Source organism: Branchiostoma floridae, chromosome 3 (assembly GCF_000003815.2).
Source record: "Branchiostoma floridae strain S238N-H82 chromosome 3, Bfl_VNyyK, whole genome shotgun sequence".
Taxonomy (NCBI): Eukaryota; Metazoa; Chordata; class Leptocardii; order Amphioxiformes; family Branchiostomatidae; genus Branchiostoma; species Branchiostoma floridae.
This window is the reverse complement of record NC_049981.1, coordinates 29,746,518-29,763,242: the sequence shown is the minus strand read 5'-3', so window position 1 is coordinate 29,763,242 and position 16,725 is coordinate 29,746,518. Positions and strand designations below refer to the sequence as shown.

At 41.6% G+C, this 16,725-nt stretch overlaps 1 protein-coding gene across 1 annotated transcript in view; it reads right to left on the bottom strand.

The window, feature by feature from the left end:
* Positions 1–681: 681 nt before the first annotated feature.
* The window catches only part of LOC118411239, a 22,064-nt gene continuing 6,020 nt past the window's right edge, over positions 682–16,725 (bottom strand). Inside the window, exons 2-10 of the mRNA XM_035813386.1 lie at positions 13,682–13,871; positions 12,256–12,337; positions 11,547–11,747; positions 10,043–10,122; positions 6,278–6,419; positions 4,895–5,083; positions 4,529–4,596; positions 2,745–3,303; positions 682–2,344 (exon numbers count right to left, since the gene is read on the bottom strand). Coding sequence (XP_035669279.1) covers positions 2,208–2,344; positions 2,745–3,303; positions 4,529–4,596; positions 4,895–5,083; positions 6,278–6,419; positions 10,043–10,122; positions 11,547–11,747; positions 12,256–12,337; positions 13,682–13,855 — 1,632 coding nt within the window. The 5' untranslated portion in view covers positions 13,856–13,871 and the 3' untranslated portion in view covers positions 682–2,207. The remainder of the gene's footprint in view (positions 2,345–2,744; positions 3,304–4,528; positions 4,597–4,894; positions 5,084–6,277; positions 6,420–10,042; positions 10,123–11,546; positions 11,748–12,255; positions 12,338–13,681; positions 13,872–16,725) is intronic.

Genomic DNA, 16,725 nt, shown 5'->3' with positions numbered 1-16,725 from the left:
AACTTAAAGCCTTGATGCAAACATTTTCAGGTAGTGAAAGAGTCCTATTCAAGTTTTCCTCATCTTGACTTCTTGATTCATTTTTGAATGTCCAAGAACGAAAGATATAGATTGGTGTGGCCTGTAATGTTTGTCACATTTTGTCGTTTTGAGGTATCTTGGCATTGAGGATGTTGCTTCACATGGGATATTGAGGAACTTGGGTTCTTTATTGTACTAGATTCTCAGGTATTACAACATTACAATCATTTGTTTAGATATTTAACAAGTTAAAACTCTCACCGCACCAGATGTTCAACTTTTGTGCAATCACTACAGCAGGGGCTAGTCCAATCGTAGTGGTCAGTGTGTGTTCAAGTACCATACTTTTTTTGCAAATGCTGAGTGCTCAGCACAGAAAGTAGCAAGTACAATTTAAAAGTCTTAGGTATGTCGCAGCCGGGGATCAAACTCACGACCTACCAACAGGTATTGCAAGGCGACCACTTAGCCATTGCACCAATGTTTAGATAGGGTCTTACTTATCTATTTATAGAAAAATTAAGTATGTTGAATCAGTTCAAATGTTCAATTAACACTGTAAATACATTGCATTCTGTACACTATGTACTGCAAGAAGTTGCAACCTAGCTGACAGAAAAATATTAAACTAACATTCACAAATTATTTCACAGGAAAATATGTGATATTGAGAACTTTATTCTGTGCTTTGAAAAATACAATGAAGTCAACCAAGTCCTGAGTATACAATGAACACAAGCTCCACCAAGGTAGATAGATAGATATATACAGGATTCAAATTTAGATTTTCTGACTTAGTCCAGTTTTATCACCTGAAATATTGTGAACGCTTTGAAATCTTTGTAAGATATTGAAAATGTACAATAGCTAAACCTCCCATAGTGCTAGTAGTATTCAGTATTTGATTATACTGCTGCTGGGGTCCTCGACATGGGTAGGCAGCAGTTGTCTGTTCCATAAATGGACTTGCAATGTATTTACAAGATTCAAGAACATGGAATAATGCTTCTTATAGAGGATGTAAGTTGTACAATGTATATACATGCATAAACTATAGTATGATGTAGCTGAAAAATGTATTACAGAAAATTGTGACTTCCAACTTAGTGTCATTTTTTTGGAATGCATGTTGTTTGTAACCAATATAAGTTCATGAAGTTTAAAGTTCACTATCAACAATCAACTCGTAATCCTACAAGAATCAGGATTTTTATATTCAAATTAAGTACATTTGAACCAATGCTTTAGCTCATGTACATGCCACACAGTGGTCAGCGTTTTGAACATCACACACAAGGTGCCTATGAAATACTATAGGCACTGTTCAGTTAGATATATAGTACATTAAGTTGATCAACAATAACAACGTAATGATATACATGCTGTACATGGTACTTACAGAAAGTTGCATCTAGGCACAAGACTTTGTGAGTAGTTTTTCCTTGCATATATTGTCACCACCACTCTTATCTTCATGCAATCGCAGCATGCAGGACTTTATACAGTAGTTAGCCCAACTTGTATGTTTGTATGTAGTTTTCTTTGGCTACATGTATCAAATACATGTAGCAACAGCTATGTTATAGTCATAGGCTCTTAACGTTATAACAAATAGTTTAGAAAGTGCACACACAAAAATACATAACGGACTGTAATGTAAGCCTGTATTTAAAATAATGGCAGTTTTACAGAAGAGACTGGCCATATCTAATACAATTATTACTGACTTTTAAAGTCTTATCACAAACTTTGTGTACAGAAAGTATATTTTGAATATAACACCGGGTATTCCGTATCGCCCGAGGTGCGGCCTGACTTGGAGTTAGGGCCAGGACCAAGGGCGATATACGGAATACCGTGTTGTAATTTATTTACATCATGCCAACCCAAGCAAACTCAAGTTTATGGCTAAAAGAGCAAAAGATGCACATTGCGTCAACAACTTGATTCGTCGGTTAGAACAAAAGAACCGGGCAAACAGTTGAACGGCTACATGTACATGTTCAAATTTTGGACAGCAGCGAGTTCAAACTGTTCAAATCTAAGTATTGAGCCCCAGGCCGTACTGTTGAATTCGGACTGGTAGGGGCACCAATATGGAATGTAGATACCGCCCAGGTATCATACAGTTCTGAGTATTGTTCAATTCCTCAATAGTGGCTCATTCCATTTCGGTTCGGAGGGGCTCACCCGCTAACAGTTGTAGATGTGATGATATTGGTGGGACCTCCCTGCACAAGGCTGTGTAGAAGTGACTGTGGCTGGGTGGGGGCCGACGTTACGGGAACCACACCGTTGAAGGGGTTCATTGTACTCGAGACACCTGTAAAAAAACAATTTTGAATTACTTCCTTTGAAATATGAAGTGTTTAGATTCAGAATGAGAAAGATTACATATTAGAGATGGCAAAAGTTTGAAATGTCAAGTTTGGTTGATAATACATGTGTGTTTCCACTTCTTAATGAATTTCATACCATAGCAAAGAAAATCACACAGGCATTCTATTGATATCAAGGTCTTTATATGAGATATAACGTCCTGGTTGATGAATAACACTTTAAACTTGATGCAGAAACGAAGGACGTACGATCATCCAAATTTGATATTCCAAACTTACTTGATTCAGAAAAAAAGTTCATCAATGTGGAAAGACAATTCAATACAACTTCCAAGTCCAGCTACTAACTAGAAAAACGGTTGATCATAAGTAGCACGTTCTTACCTTGGGTGTGGAAATAGTTGGGCAGTGGGGCTTGGACCGTAGAGGCGGTTGAAGTCTGCATGGGTGCGGGCCCTGTTGTTGGGGCGTTGCTCATATGGACCGTGTTGGGCACTCCTCCAAAACTCACAGACTGTTGTACGCTCAACCTGGCAGTGGTGGTCAGCGCTGTGGAGTACCCCGCCTGCCCGGTAGGTGTCGTCTTTGCTTTGAGCAGGATGTTCATGATTTCCTTCATGGAGGATTCGTCCATCCCCAAAGTTGTCAGCAAGCTGTCGGTGTTGATCGGAGTCAGGGGATCGAGCGAGCGGGCAGGCTGGACAACGACGGCGGGGTTGGTAGCGACGTTGGCCGAGGACGACGCACAAGACACCGCGGTGTTTTGGAAGGCCTGCTCGGGCGGAGTCGATCCCAGCCAGCCGTTGTTCGCGATGTTTCCGCTAGGGGTCCAATGACTGAGGAAGCCGGAGTTAGGAGGAAAGGACGTGTCTTCGAGATCTGTGCCGTCCCGGGCGGGACTGTTGCCCCTGTTGCTGTGGGTTTCTTCAAGTCCCAGTACGTCCTGTGGGGAAAAAACGTAATTACAGAGTACTGATATAACGTTACATGTATTAGAATGACAGCATCTGAAAATGCAAAACAAACTTTTATAACGATACATACAACACCAGAAAGTAGCAACCAAACCATGTTAAAAACGGAAAAAGAAAACGATAGATATAGAGTACTGATATGTATTATAGAAGACAACTTAGTTGTGGTTCCCTCAAAAGACGCATCTGACAATATATGACCAAAATAAAACACACTTGAATATACAACTCCATATGCCAGAAAGTGGACCAAATAAAGCTGAACGCAACCCAACAATACAAAAGAAAAAAGAAAAAGAAAAAAACATTACGAAAAAGTAGACAAAATACACGAAGGCTTCATAATACATGCAATAAATGGCATGCGATTTGAACAGAGTGCTTTAGGTGTGGGTGGGGCACATTTCTTTGCACTCGCTATTGAAATATCGTTTGGGTCAACCAAACGTCTGATTCAAACAAGCTATTATTAACGACCGGTTTGTTTTGTCCCCCTTCCCTTGGCCTTCTTGGAAGCCCTGGACGACTAGAGTGTTTATCCCACATGGCCGAGGTTCGAAACCTTTTTCCCAGAACGTGAACAATCGCCAAGTTTCGTTCCTGTGAAACGAACAATGCTCTGGGAACGACCCTTCTGGGATGGAGGTTCGCCATGGCAACGGTATCGTTCCCAGAACTGGACCTCCTGTGCTTGTTTCGTACCGGCTAGCGAGTTTCTGGCCGCTTCATACTTAGTCCATTTCAGATCCACTTTCGTTTTCAGATGTACTTTCATTTGCGTAGTTCGAATTCTGGTCTAAAGACGAGTTCTACATCTGACAGATTCTTTGTAATCGTGGCGTCAAATGGCATAGTGGGTAGGCTAGCGAACACAAGTTTGCGAAGCTCCTTGGTCTGATACCTGGCTAGAGGCTTTGTCCTTCGGAAAGGCACTTAACACGACTTTCCTCGGGGGCAAAAATGGGTATCTGACTTCGGTTGGGGAGGTAAAAGGCATTTGAAGGAGAGGGATGACCTCTGCCTCACAAATACCGTGCCCTAGACACAGTGGATAACGACACCCCTACGGCCTCAAAAAGTTTATGGGACTACTCTTAACTTTTTTCTTTTTCACATTCAAGACATGTGCAAAACAGACGAAGGAAAGACATGCGTGGAGATTAAGCAAAGCAAAGAAAGTGTTTTTGTCTTTACCTCAACTACTTCTTCGTCTGTAGGCGCATTGTCGCTGATGTCACTGTTGCTATCACTGTCGCTCAGTCCTGTGAAGAACATAACGTAAGTGAAGTCAGTACATCAAATAATATTAGAGAGCCTTGTGAGTTACAATCAGATAGTGTCCGTTCTTGGTTGCTTTGTAGGCTGACGACTGTACTCAATATCAGTCACCTCCACTATGTTATTATCATCATGATCATGCGAAGCTGAAGGACAATTCTTCTGCACATTTACACACATTTCTATTAACACTAACGAAGCTTTAGTGTTAGAGAGAAACAGACTACGGCAAGCGTAAAGCCTGGCTAATAATGAACTTTGAAGCTCTGAACGGTACCGTACCGTCGTCACTTGAAGACTCTGTCTTGATGCGGGTTAGCGGGCTGAAGGTGGGACAGGTGAGCTGTCCGGGGGAATGGTGACAGGCATCGGGCGCGCTGGATGGGATGGTGGGACACGTGAGCTGTCCAGGGCCGGGGGAACGGTGGCAGGCTTCCGGCGCGCTGGGAGGGAAGGGCAGTAAACCTTCGGCTGCTGAAACGGGACAAGAACCGTATTTCATTGATTGTCGGGGAAATAAGACACACCTTCAATCAGAGCATGGAGAGAAATGCTTCATACTTTCTTTGTAAGCTGACTTGTGAAGCTAAGTTGAATAGTCTTTATGTGTAACCATGCATGTGTTCTTCCTTATATCTGTTCATGACAATTGTCTTATGTACATTTCAAAACTGTTTTGGAGAGAAACTCCAATACTTGCTAAACTGTCTTAGCCTGCTACCACTGATGTGAGCACCATGGTGGTTGGGACCAGACTGAGGGCTGGTAGTTTACGTGAGCTGAATGTATGGGGTGGTTTTATAGTAACCTTGGTCTTTAACGGGTAATGGTAGTTCTGCAACAAGCCCCGTGGATATCATAATTATTAAATAATCTTTATTTGCAAACTAATGCCCGAAGGCTACTTGAAAGTGTACACATCGATGCAGCACAGTATAAAAATGGTAAAATGATCTATTTGATTATTTTACGCACACTACTGGGAGATTGACGTGTTTTTTTTTTTTGAGGCACTGGCTAAGGAATCTTTTTAATGATCAGTGGGTTTTGTGATTTTAGTGGAAATGTGTTGTTTTAGGAAGTTTTCTAGATGTGAAAGATTGAATCATCTACAGTTTTGTTTCCGTTGTAAGTATCTATACCAAAATATACTTCCTTGTATCTGAAGATGACGAATCCAAATAAATAATGAATCATATTTTGTTCCTAAATTTTCGGCGAGTCATTGGAAAAGTCGCAGTTCGATCATCATATACCCTGTAAAGTGCTATCTTTGTAGTTTCTAATTATAACGCATTGGTAACGTAGATTCAGAATCTTTTCATAGACTAGGTTCATTGTCTGTTCCACTTGTATACTTTGTGATTCACTTTGATGGTTTAACAGTATAAAAACAATCTTCTTGCTTAAGTCGTTCAACTAGGAGGACTTTCGAAAATGTTGGACAATTCATCTCAAATTGCATACGAAAAAGAAGTCAAACCCCTCATATAGATTAAAAAGACATAGATTTAAAGTAGATGTCCATGTTCTGTATACCACTGTCTTTACTTTGGAATAAGCACTCGGGCGTGATCTTGCAATAAAATTATTAAAGTTATTATTATAATGGATAAGTGTTCCACTCTTAGTTTTCTGGTGAGCGAAGCGCTTTTAACAACTCACCGCCATCTGACTTGGTGTAGTTCGCGTGGTCGGAAGGTAATTTCTCCGACTTGCACTGGTCGGTGGTTCCGAAAGATGGCGCTTCTTCACGGGTCTGCCTCTCGAGAGCAGCCAACTGCTTCCCTCTGTGCTGTCGGCAGTTCTGTAATAAAAGACGAGGATTGAATTTTTACTTCCGCTAGAAGGTTATGTTTTCCGTAGCGTTCGTGTGTTTGTATCTAATACCCCATTTCCACTAGGACGGCGCTCTCACCGCGCTCTCTCTGCGACCTAAAATTTGACATATCGCTCAACGAATTCTATAGAAAAGAAACGAATCTTTTTACACCTTGTGTGCTTTGTTGTCTTCTCAGTCACACTTTTACATTTTGTATGATATACCAAGTGTGAAAGTAAAGATTACACATATCCTATTTAGGTCGCAGTGAGAGCGCAGCACGATCGCCGTCTAGTGGAAAGGGGGCCTTAGTAGTTGACTAGTATAACTCCAGAATGCCTTTGTATTTGGTACGTGGGTAGGTCTTGATGAGACCTTGTTGTATGATATGATTTGTACGTATGTATTGTATGTTTTATGTATTGCATGCCCAGTAAAGCGCCTCATGACGTAGTTAACACACCAGGTTTGTATTGAACAGATTTGACCCATTCACACCAAGATGTGTAGAACCACTACTCTTTTCGATAAGTGTGGTGGGTTCTTTAACATGCTCGAGGTGTGGCTCTCCTCAAACACGGGACTTCTATTTAACGTTCCTAGCCTCCCTTGTTCAGAACCCTAAACCACACTCTATACTTATATACAGGTGCAAGGTTTGGATGTCAAAGGTCACTGACCGAGCGTAAGCCCTCAAAGTACATAGAAGCGCGTTTGTGCGTAGAAATGAAATATTTCCCTGCATTTTCGTGTGTGCATGAATTTCTCGACTGCCTTTGAAGGAAAACTTGAGTAAGAAAGGGACGGATTTACAAAGCGACAGTATCGTTGAAGTCGTCTACGGATTTGCATGGTTTAGTAAAGCTGAGGGCTTACAATAAAGCCATGGGCTTATTGTACTTGGTATATTGCGCAGATCTCTTCAGGATTTACATCAGCATGGCATTGCGCAAGGTTCAGCAGGGCTTGCAACAAGTTAACATTACCTGCTATTGCGCAAACTTGGACGGGGTTTGCAACAGCTAAACAATACCTGCTATTGCGCAAACTTGAGCGGGGCTTGCAAGAGCTAAATATTACCTGGCATTGCGCAAACTTGGATGGGGCTTGCAACATGGCATAATGCGCAAGTATCTCCAATCCCTCAATGAAGAGTAAATGTTTAAAGGTGTCAACCTGCCGTCACGCTTGGTGACGGCACTGGTATGAATATGTTTACAGTTAGGTGGGTGCGGTGGTCGGGTATTCAAGTTCTTTAAGGAAAAGGAAGCAGACAAGGAAGTAAATCAGATATTTTACTTTACTTGAGAAGGTGTGGCACAAGTGCGGTGAGTTTTTCTTGTTAAAGCAAGAAATCTAGACAGGACTTCCTGGCCGTACCAGGCGACGCGTATCTGTAACCACACACCTATCCCACGTAAATGGCGTCATAATCATCTAAAAGTCTGAGTGCCATCCTCCGAAGTGACCGCCAGTTTTGTCTGTTTGTTTGTTTATTGTTATTTTACGAGGGTAAAAAACACATATCGCCCGACGGCGTTTTTTTAATGTTCCTTGGTCAAGGGGTAAACCCCGAACAAACGTCATGCATAAAATTCTGCAAAACCAAACTAACTTACAAACTAAAGTTGACCAAACCCGAGTTAAGTTACGATAACTGGTACATACAGATTGTATAAAACCGTATTGACTTAAATAACATAAATCCTTTTATTGGTTAGGACCAATCATTCAAACCAATCTACTTCAAGTCAACAAGTACTGTTACAGGTACTCCCACTTTCCAAGGATCCTTTAAAGGACAGTCTTTGACTCTCTACCATATCATTGAACCATCCAAACATCAGATCTAGTTAAGTCCAGGTAGGAACTCTCCAAAACTTTTAGGAATCGGCAATATCTGCGCAGGAGAGTTTATATTAGTGTGGTGTTGATGCCTGTCGATATATGTCCAAAACAGACCGAGCCTAACCTCTGCTTGGAGAGTGGCAGGGGCTACTGAGAAGGCCCGTACCTATATTGCACGTTCTTGTTCCTGGAAAAAATCATCACGTGGTTTCTAAGTCAATTTGACTTTGTCCCCTCGACCTCAGAGTTTAGTGGCCTGGTGAAATGTTTTTTTTTTTTTAAGCAAGGCTCTGTTTTGATCATGAAGCATTTTTTTTGTATACAGACTGTGGCCGTTTGACTTTGTTGTTTACGGAATTTGACACACTGTCCAGGCAGCTAAAATCAGACTGATGCGCATGGCAGAAAAAAAAGCGGATCATCTTGAGAAAGGAACTTTGCAACAGACCTGAGTCAGCCTACAGATGTGCCCTGTGTGGCAGAGACTGTCATTCTCGTATAGGACTCTTTAGCCACAGCCGACGCTGTACGACTGATATCTACCATGGTCAATATTGACCGAAGGAGGCCATATAGGTATTCTGGTATGATAATGATAGCTGTTATTCAATCACTTATGATCTCTTCCAGCCTCTCGTTCTCTCGTTTTCGCGTATGCGCACTCTTCATGTGTGTGTGTGTGTGTGTGTGTGTGTGTGTGTGTGTGTGTGTGTGTGTGTGTGTGTGTGTGTGTGTGTGTGCACTATATATTAACACGGTCTTTACAAGGTGGAAGAATACATTTGCACTTTGAACAGGGTATTTCTTTGGCCCCTCCCATGTTTTGTTGAGTGTTCTCTATGTTATCCACTTGTGCAATGTTGTTTTAAGGGAAAGGCGAAGTATCAAGACAGGGCGGTCAGCGCCGCTGACTAGTCCTTATACGATTAAAGTTGTCAGAAGCACAGAAAAGCTAAGAGTTGCCTTACTTACTCTCCAAGCAGAGGCTAGGCTCCGGGTGTTTTTTTGTTTTTGTTTTTTTGTTTTTGTTTTTTAGGCTTGTTTTTTATCGGGCTTTCTATTTCGTACTATTTTGTTGATGTCGACTTGATGCGGCCGCAAAATAGAAAGCTCGATAAAAACGCCGAAAAAAACGTCAAAAAACAGCCGGAGCCTAACCTCTGCTTGGAGAGTAACCTTACTATTAGTTAAACATATATTCCTACAATCGTGCGTGTCAAATTTGCAAACATGATATTGTATTCAAAACAAGAATTCATTATAGCAAGAAGAAAGATCCTTATGTACACACCCAAAAGTTCTCATTTTAATACCGACGAAAGATGCAAGAAATACTCATTCACATTCGTCATTTTGAATGACCAAGTAGATATATGTTGGAATCTTGAAGTCTATGTTGTCATTTCGGAAGTTCTATCGTACTTCAGTTAATGAAAAAAAATATTTCAAGGTGCAAGAATAATTCGATTCTATCACAAGATTTTCTTCGATGATATTTCAAAAACGTAAATACCGTTGGAGTAGAAAATACAACAACGCCGGCTTCCCTTAACAGATCTCAGTTTACTTCGATGTTTTTTTCTTCATGTTATTCTTGATTCACACTTGTATTGTATGTTATGTATTTGATTTTTATATGGACTCATGAAGAATAGAATTTACATGCAATTTGTACATTCTAATGGATATCTAGATAAACAAACAAACAAACTTAACAAAGTGTTTACTGTTCAGAATCACATGCGGGAAAAACTACCCACTTTTACGGGAGCTGATCTCCTCTTCTCGACCCGCCCGGTCTTGTGGTGCACGGCCGGCTGCGATGGGCGAGACTGGGCGCCTGGTAGGGTAAAGGCGACATAGCGGTTATAAATCATTTATTTCATGTATCTGTCAACTAGTCTTTTGAACATCACGACCTGTACTTAGGCCCCCTTTCCACTAGACGGCGATCGCACTGCCCTCTCACTGCGACCTAAATAGGATATGTGTAACCTTCCCTTTTACACTGTCACTGGGTATATCATACGACACGTAAAAGCGTGACCGAAAAGACAAAAAAACACACAAAGTGTACAAATATTCGTTTCTTTTCTACACAATTATTCTAGGAGCGCCGTCCTAGTGGAAAGGGGGAAAACAGTTGTATACAAATGTACTGTGATGTCCGAGACTGGGCGCCTACCAGGGCAAAAGCAGCATAGCGGTTATAAATTATACATTTCATGTATCTGCCAACTATCAATCCTTTTGTTGTGACCTGTACTTAACCCAGTAGTATACATCGGTCATTTATGTGCAAAATCATGCCCGAAGGCTAATTGCACGAACATCAATTCTCAGGAGAAAACGAAAGAATACATAACACTAATGTCTAATAAACTGAAGGTGCATTTATTATTATTGGATTTGACTTCTTCTTGGAAGGCAGTGGCTATGGTTAATGTATATATAATATATATGTAAGGTCTTCATTCACTCTATAAAATGGCATCCTTGCATGCAACTTTCGGCGATTCTTAGTAAACCTTTCAAGCAAATTAATCTAATTTCTTTATCCAAGTTTTCCGCCAACAACTGCCTTGTCTAGTAGATATTTCAGATGCATTGCCATGAAAGATCAAAGGAATTTGAAATAATGCAAGTCTTTTGGAGTATACAAAATCCTAAGCACATAATAAGTGTACATAATACGTTAATGCTACAGAATTCTTATAATTAGCTTTTCAGCTTGGCTAAATGAAAAAAAAAAAAATCAATGATTTAGTTGGTCTCCCGAACATCTGCTTGGATACTAGCCCTATGATAATGCACCCCTGACACAGCGAGAGGCAGTTTAACACAGCACATTTTTCCCTAGCCTCTATCAGACTGACTACGCTGGTTATTATATGGAGAAAAATTTGCGAGTAGGGGATTTTTGCTACTCGAGGAGCTCCGGAGGGGAAACACGAACCTATTATAAAGCGTGGACTGACTACCCAGGCAAATTTTCCGATTTTTTTCCCGAATTCTACGATCCTCGTACCCCCGTAAGAAGGCCTGGTGGAAGCCTTTACCCTACCTCTGGATTTCGTTTTCAAAATCTTTTATTTCAATACATTCAACAAGCAAGTGGTATATACAAAAAGATAGTTACACAATGGTTAGATGAGCTAAGAGAGGTACATGTATGTCAAGGCTCTGTGCACCTGCTGTAAGTAGAGGTCTTGTTTCAAGAAGCATTTGGCGTAAAATGTAACTTCCCTCACGAAGATTACCTACCTCTGGACTTCCTGCGCTTGGGTTTCCTGTCGACGATCCTGTACACCTTGTAGGCCGCCTCTCCCTTCGCCTTGCAGTTCTCTCCCCTCAGTTCCACCACGTCAGGCAGGGAGTTCAGCGCGCAGCGGAAGTTCGCCTTCCACGTCTTCCACAGGCTCACCTTCTCGTAGGACTCGTCGGATTTATCAGGGTCGAACCGGCCTGTGAGAAGGGAAGAAAATATAATGACAATGATCTTTATTGCATATCAATGCCCAACATGGGCTAAATGCACTTTAGGTAGAAGTGTTGAAAAAAACAACGTTACATTCTATCCAAAACTACAGGGTCTCTGCCCTCTTCTTGAAACATGACAAAACAAATTTCTTATATGATAGTCTTCAGACGACATAACGTATGTGAACTATATAGAAACGTTCGTTTCGTCGTGTGCATCGTAACTGGTAGAGCGTTCGGCTCGGAGTCTAGATGTGCCGAGTTCGATACTCGCCGTGTCCCCGACGTTGTGCCCTTGGGAAAGACATTTTACACGACGTCGACCTTCCTCACTTCACCCAGGTGTAAAAAATGGGTACCTGACTTCGGTCGGGGAGGTAAAAGAAAAATCTACCTTTACTCCCTTGCTGCTTTGCTCCCTTGGAAATCATTTTTTTTATTGAAGGGACTACTACCCTACAAGATTGGTAAAGAAATGAATGAAAATATTTACCTGTATGGACGGCCCAAGCCTTGAAGACTGCTGAGTGTTTCATGTGGTTAAAGTGCTGACTGGAGGCATGGATCCAGGGTACCTACAGGTGCATAGAACACACAACGTTACAGGTGTTAGAATGTTCATAATTCCACTAATATTCCTATCAACACATCGACATAAACAACTACTGAAAGTCAGTCTCTACCAGGTTCCACAGATCGGTGGTCTAATTGTAGAAATTGGACAAACAGAGTCAAGAGGGGAGTCGGCCGGCCGGAGGAGATATTTCGTCAGGCCGGCCAACACTTCTAGGCCAATTAACTCCTATTAGACTTTTAGATTTCATTCCTAACTGGGCCATAGTCCTCTATTTCTATTCGGTCAGTTGGGAGTCTGGTAGAGACTAACTGAAAGTGGTGCTTGCTGCAGTATTTTTCACGGTGAGGTTGAAACAAAGACGGGAGAATGTATATATGTCGCCGTTTTCGTCTTCATTTGATCAAGAACGTTGTATAACGTCCTTGGGAATATATTTCAACTTCTGTCGAACACGGTGAAAGAAATGCCAATCTACCCACCCCATTCCAACGAAAAAAATTAATATTCTTTATAGAATGATGATGCATTATTTTATTTCAAGATCAATGTGCATTTTTAAACAGTACGTGTAACGCAATGGCATGATGTAGTTGACGTTTTTGCGCTGGCGTAAGTCCGGACGATAACTCCGACAAAAAACAACGATCGCGCCGAATTCGGGTACGTTTCTGCATCTTTAGAAGAAAAATCTGTGACTATGGTACCGTGTAGCTAATAGCATAATATCTGAAAAGTATATAGACTGAAAATCTTGAGGATATAAACTTCGGTTCATACGTTGTGGCTGAGAGAATGGGAGGGTCTATGCACGCTACAGTGTTGATATACGCAGGGTCGAAATATTGATGATTTGCGGTGAACAACAAGTCAATGAGTGCAGCAATCGTTACCATACGTTTTAAACCTAAAAATCAAACAGAAAACTTGGGAACAAACATTTGGGGTAGGAAATGGGGTTTAGTATTCACCTAAACTAGAACACTCGATAGGTTCAGACGAAACATTTGCGCATATCAACGGCTATGAAACAACGATTTATGTGTAGAAGTTTATACATCTACACATTGTAGACCGACCCAACACTTTTCAGTAGTTTTTTCCGAAGCCACGTATAAATGAGCAATATCTTGTATGAAGACATCAACATCAAGATTTGCCACCGGGAAATGAGTTGTAAAATTCTCTCAGATGAAGGAAAGCGAAGAAAATAACCATAAAATCACAACATGAATGAATCATACTCGGTACAAGAGTGGTTCGTACCGTCGTTGAAAAATAGACAGAAAAAACTTTTTTCTTCAGAAAAAATAACGATAAACAAAATCCAGATTGATGTAGATACCTTGAATTTTCTTTCCTTCTTGTCCAGCCAGCAGAAGCCGTGATACTCTTCCCTGTCGAGCTGCTGTTCTAACCAGGGCCGCATCCGCAACTTCTGCCCCTCGTCTTGTTCTTCCTGTGCGGACATGTCGGCTGGGTGGGCCGGGCTCGGCACGGCGTCGTCAAAAACCGTCATCGGATCACAAAATTGCCTGGGAAGGAAAGAAACGGTGTTCAGCATATCCCACATGCTTGACATCGCCTGTAATATGAGTGAGTCCAGAAGCAAATGTTGTCTATTCCGACTGCAGCAAAATAAAAACAGTCTCTCGTACGCGCGTGCGACTAAGAAATACCAAAAGATATTTTCGTTAGTTGGAAAGAAAGAAGTAAAAAACAAAGAATTGTTGTGTTCACATGTTGTAGGAAGATTACATTACGACATTCCCTGGAATCTAATGATTTTCAGTTTCTAGGTGTTGCTACCAATTTGACATTTTGGGTGGGCGAAACTTGACTCTACCGTAGGTATGACTCAGGTGACGTGAGTCAGTAGAGTCGAACCTGTGCTGGTGCTACCTCTGCATAAAGACCGCGTCAACGCCACAGTTTATTTTGGTCGCTGTTTAGTGATTCTAAGATGATTCTCACAGCATCAGGAATCCTGTCTATAGTGGCCAACTGTCTAGTGTGACCATTTCCCTCACATCCCCTGAGTGGTCGATCGCGATACACACATAAAAACATGTGGAATGGCAAAGAAAAACGGCAAGCGGTCGCGCCACAGTGTCCAAGATAATTATTGGTATAACAAATATCATGTTCGGCATACTAGACAATTCCAAAACTAAAAGTGGTCAATATGAAGCATTTTGTACACAACTAAGCAAAACTGTCGCGATATGCAGGTTTGGATTATGGCGCGCGCCATACTAGCTACCCGACACACACACACACCTCAGTGTACTGGACCAAAAATAATTTGGGGGATCAAAAAAGTAGACTTCAGTCCAAATTATCGGGAATAAAACATAAGCAAACAGCCACACAAGCCAGCAAAACATAGACCAATCCGCCGAATGTGAAAATGAAACAGATGGAACTTACAGATTTTGAAACATTTGGAGTAAAACGCTATTCTTTCCCTTACACACTACAACAGACACCAGCGTCGCGTCCGACACCACGCTTACTAGGTCAGTTCGGCGACTGGACGGGCAAAAGACATTATAGAATCTTTAAAAAAAATCGACAGCTTCGTACGTGTTAAAAAAATGTTTACGGACGTCGGGACCGGTGATATGATGTCTTAGTTCACAGGAAAACGATTTCTGGTGGTGCCGCAATTCGGGACACGTCATGGCCGACAACGTGGCCGTGAAAAATATGACGCCATGTTGGCGACTTTCCTGAGCTCCAAACTAAACCAAACTCCGACTTGTTTTTAACATCTTCTATGCGGTTTTGCAGGGGTTTCTATTTCGTCAGGTTTTATTTTGTTTGGCTGGTGGGCAAGAGGAGAATTGGACGAAACAGAATTCCGACAAAAGCTCCTAAACAGACGTCAAAAACAAGCCAGGGCATAACGTCTACATGTTACCACCACACAAAAATCGTTACGTGAAAAGCAGGCCTTGTAGCCCAAAATGTACGCAGTAGACTGTAGAAATCGAAGTGCTGCATGATTTAGATGTTGTGGATGCTGTTGGTGGGGTTAGGGATTCTAAAATGGAGTAAGAAAGCTAAGGTTGTACAGTTTGGTGAACGTTCAACACTTTGAGCTTTTCTTTACAACAACAACAACAACCGTTGACTGAGGTACTAGGTAAATAGCGTCATGGCCGCGGTTCCCCTCTTCGTTTTTCATTTATAGTTCTCATGTATCGATGTAAACAGAATATGAACACAAATCTGTGCCATATTTGGGCATGGCATATAAGCGTTTGGTTCGGAATAGTTTTTGCACGTTGACGTAGTGTCGACTGTTGCATATTTTCGAAAATAAAACCAAGGTGAGCGAGAACAATACGTACATGTTGGGGAGGACGCTAGCGCCATTGTTGTCGTGAACTAACAGCGAGGGAATGCGACGACATTTGTTAAACTTCGCGGCAGTAGGTGACCATAGAATGTATGTTAAAACTGTTCTCCTGATACGTGAGGGTATGGAGAAAGTGTCTGAGTCGTAGACAGTGAACAACTGAGGTCACAAGGGGTAGCAAAACCACGTGAGCAAAACAGGGGAAAGGGCGGGACGCGATTTTGCGAGCGCGAGCAATCTGGTCTTTGTGCCCGACATTCAACAACGGCGCGCACGTGTGTCATGTGAAGTCTCCAGGCAGACGAGTCAGCTGGACGAAAAAATAGAGAAGAATTTCGAAGTTTGCCAAATAGGGACAAATAAGTTGCCATGGGATTTCAGTCAGTCTTTTGCAGTCTATCCAGCTAGTTCACTCCTAGACCAATTAACTCCTACTAGGCTTTCATTCAAAGTACCCCATTACTATTCGCCCAGGCAGGGGTCTGGTATAGACTACGCCCTGTGTGCTTTCACCGTAAAATTTTCACCTTAAAAAAGTCCGAACCTCGTTTTGTGTACTTTCTGTTTGGCATGACATTTATTTAATAGATCGAAGCAATTTCGGAAAGAGTGTGTATGTTGTCCATTTTCGCGTATCACGGTGTAACACAACTTGCGTGTATCAAGTAGGCTAATATGTTTTATCCGCAAGATAGACTACTGACATGGTTGGCTGGTAATACCATGCTACTAAAAGTGCACACATACTACGTACTGTTCTTGTGTCTAGATGTCGGGGAAAACTGTGTCTAGATTGGGCCTATATATAGATGGTAGAAGATGGTAGATTGAAAAATAGCTTTATACAGTCAATTTGTACCGATAAACAATGTGCTATCAATATGTCTGCTGACTCACTGCCATGTAAATCGTGTATGTGTCTTGTTGACGAAACTACGTGTACTTCACATGTCGCATCGCAAGGAAATAAAGCTTGAGTAACTCGGACACATTCCGTCCGGGACGATGGTATTAATACCCCCCTC